General features: G+C 30.0%; 1 protein-coding gene across 1 annotated transcript in view; it reads right to left on the reverse strand.

The window, feature by feature from the left end:
* The window catches only part of LOC118742028, a 135,793-nt gene that overhangs the window by 6,381 nt on the left and 126,641 nt on the right, over positions 1-2,771 (reverse strand). Inside the window, exon 10 of the mRNA XM_036473995.1 lies at positions 2,696-2,740. Coding sequence (XP_036329888.1) covers positions 2,696-2,740 — 45 coding nt within the window. The remainder of the gene's footprint in view (positions 1-2,695; positions 2,741-2,771) is intronic.

The raw sequence follows: 2,771 nt of genomic DNA on the forward strand, positions 1-2,771 counted from the left end.
CTAAGGACAGATGGTATTGAAAATGGGCAAAATCGGACAATAACCACGCCTACCTCCCTTATAACGGCAATTGGCGGAAATACTAAAACTGCGATATTTTAGTAGCTAGTAAAGTCAATTCACTAAACATATTTACAATGCAGAAAAAACGATGAGCAAAATTAGAAAAAAAAAACGGACGTAGCCCCGACCACTTATGATTAAATATGCTTATCTCTGGCACGGTTTTACTAATTTAGAAAAATACGAAAAATTCGATATTTCTTTAATTAAACTTGCTAATTTACTCCAAGTTAATACTTATAACATGCAGTTAACAAGATATACGATTGTTATAGATTTTTGGCAAATACAAGTGGGTCAGCCGACTCATACATAACTGCGTGAGTGTATTTGCTTTATTGATTTCTACCAAACTCGGTTCAATATTTGAACCTCTGCTCTGTAGACGTAGTTTACAGAAAGTTGAAAAAGAAAATTCTATAATGTTATTATAGTTATGTTATATAATCTATAAAGTCGGAATCTGTTTAAAAAAACTTTGCCTAAAATTTATGAAACGTTTAAAAAATGAAAAAAAATATATATATATATATATAATCAGAATAATATAGTAGGTATTCGCACCTTCCTGGTTATGGATTATTATTCCTTGGCTTATTTTATTGTTGCAAACATATTAAAAAAATATATGTAATCGTATACCAGATATCCGGATAACCAGGCAGCTGTGAATAACCATATTTTCTTCTCAATCCAGCCTAACGAGGTTTGATGCATAGTGAAATATGTATTTATATGAAATTTGCTCATATAAATGATTATTAAATTAATATAGTTCCAATTCTGTATGCACATTTTACATAAAGCAGCCAATAATGTTATAAGATTGAGGTAAATTTGTATACATATTTAATGCTATTTCCACAAATAAAAATTCAATCAATATTATAAAATTTACAGGCCTATTAAACGGATTTTACAGATAATTAAAAACTGGAGTCAACTGAAAAGTTATGAACATTTATGTAATGCTTTTGGATATGTACAGTTATGTTTATGTCATGAGGCATGGATGAAGTGCAAAAATGCAATTTTAGTGTGGCGACATGAAACATAAAAGCGATGGGATGCAATTTATTTATATTTGTAGACGTTTTGAAATGTTTGTACATCATCAGTTTTAGTATAGAATTTTAAAAACACTCCGAAAAATGTATGTTTTTAGTTTTAGAAAGCCAAGTTTTTAGAATGCTTTTTAGTAGTGCACAGATATTTTTGTGTATATCGAGCTCATCCTTATCAAAGAGGACTAAAGTGACTTTTTTTCGATGCTTTGCCTTAATATACACATCGTTACCTTAATTCACAAAGGCTCTAACCAACCAAAGCGAAGCAAAAACTTTATAAAAACATTAGGGTTTTTTAAAAAGTGGTATGTAATTTCGTTGTTTTTGTTACTAACACTTTCAAATTTTTAGTGGAGATGTATTTTAATATATCCTACCATAATCTGTAAAAAACGCAGTTTCGAAAAAAGTGTTGGTCAGGGCATTTGTGAATTAAGGTAACGATATGTATGTACATACATATTGAGCTTTAACCGCGTAGGAAGTGTAAGCGAACTTTTTTCAAAATTTTCTTTTTGCTGTACAAATGCAAATCGATGGTCTAGGAGCATTTCTGCATCAAAAAGCAAATTTTGAAAAAAATGTCGCTTACTATTTTTTGGAGGTTAGGGCACGATATATTTCTATAAACTTTTAAATATGTAGGCGTTTCTTTAGTTTACTGATTGATAAAACCTAAACTTTTTTAAGCGATATTAAAATAAATTACGAGATTTGCACACTGTTTTAGAAGCCATAGAAAGCTTTACTTATTTTCATTTTGAGAATAACAGTTTTTTTATGTAATAAAAGTACGGGTCAAAATATTGTCGTAGGAGAAAGTTATTAATGTTCCTTTGATCCCGGGACAAGAATCTCCGATTTTTTTTATTTTTCGAACTTTTTGGGAAAAACTCCATTAATAACTGAAAAATCCGGACATTTATTTTTTTAGTCCAGTAATAACAGCTAAGCCTGGCCAAATATTTTTTAAGGCCGAAATAAAAGTCCTTTCCTAATAATAAACCAACCGCTTATCCAAATAAAAAAAAAATTAGTACCAAATGAAAGAGGAATGAAATAGCATTGAAACAGGAATAGCTAAGCAAAGGTTACTATCTATTAATATATTTTTTTATAATTTAATACAGAATAAATTCATTTACATACAAAGTCCAAGGATTGTCCCATGGTAATTAAATAACATTTTTAATTGAAATATTTTTCAATAGGTGACATTCCTCGTTTAAATATTTCACTTTGAAAGCTATTTTAGTCCTCTTTCATTTGATAACAAATTTCTTAAATTTCGATAACCGGTTTATTTATTATTAGGAAAGGAACTTTATTACAACCTTAAAAAATATTTGTCCAACTTTAACTGTTATTCCTGGACTAAAAAAATAAAAGTCCGGGTTGACCGATTATTTTATTTCAAACAAAATAAAAGTCCAAAAATAACTTTATACCGACTTCTGCAGGCTCCCTGCTTTCTGGTAAGCAATTAAAAATGTCACTTAGTTCTCGTGGTAGGCATGAGGGCGATATACAAATACTACAGCGTGTTTGTTTTAGATATTTCTCACCTCCGGTATAGCATTCAACCTCTTAACTCCATTTTTACGTGCGCCCTAAGCACAAAACGTCGTGTACCACCCGTCA

This window comes from Rhagoletis pomonella, unplaced genomic scaffold (assembly GCF_013731165.1).
Source record: "Rhagoletis pomonella isolate Grant_MI unplaced genomic scaffold, Rhpom_1.0 Rhpom_scaffold_00006, whole genome shotgun sequence".
Taxonomy (NCBI): domain Eukaryota; kingdom Metazoa; phylum Arthropoda; class Insecta; order Diptera; family Tephritidae; genus Rhagoletis; species Rhagoletis pomonella.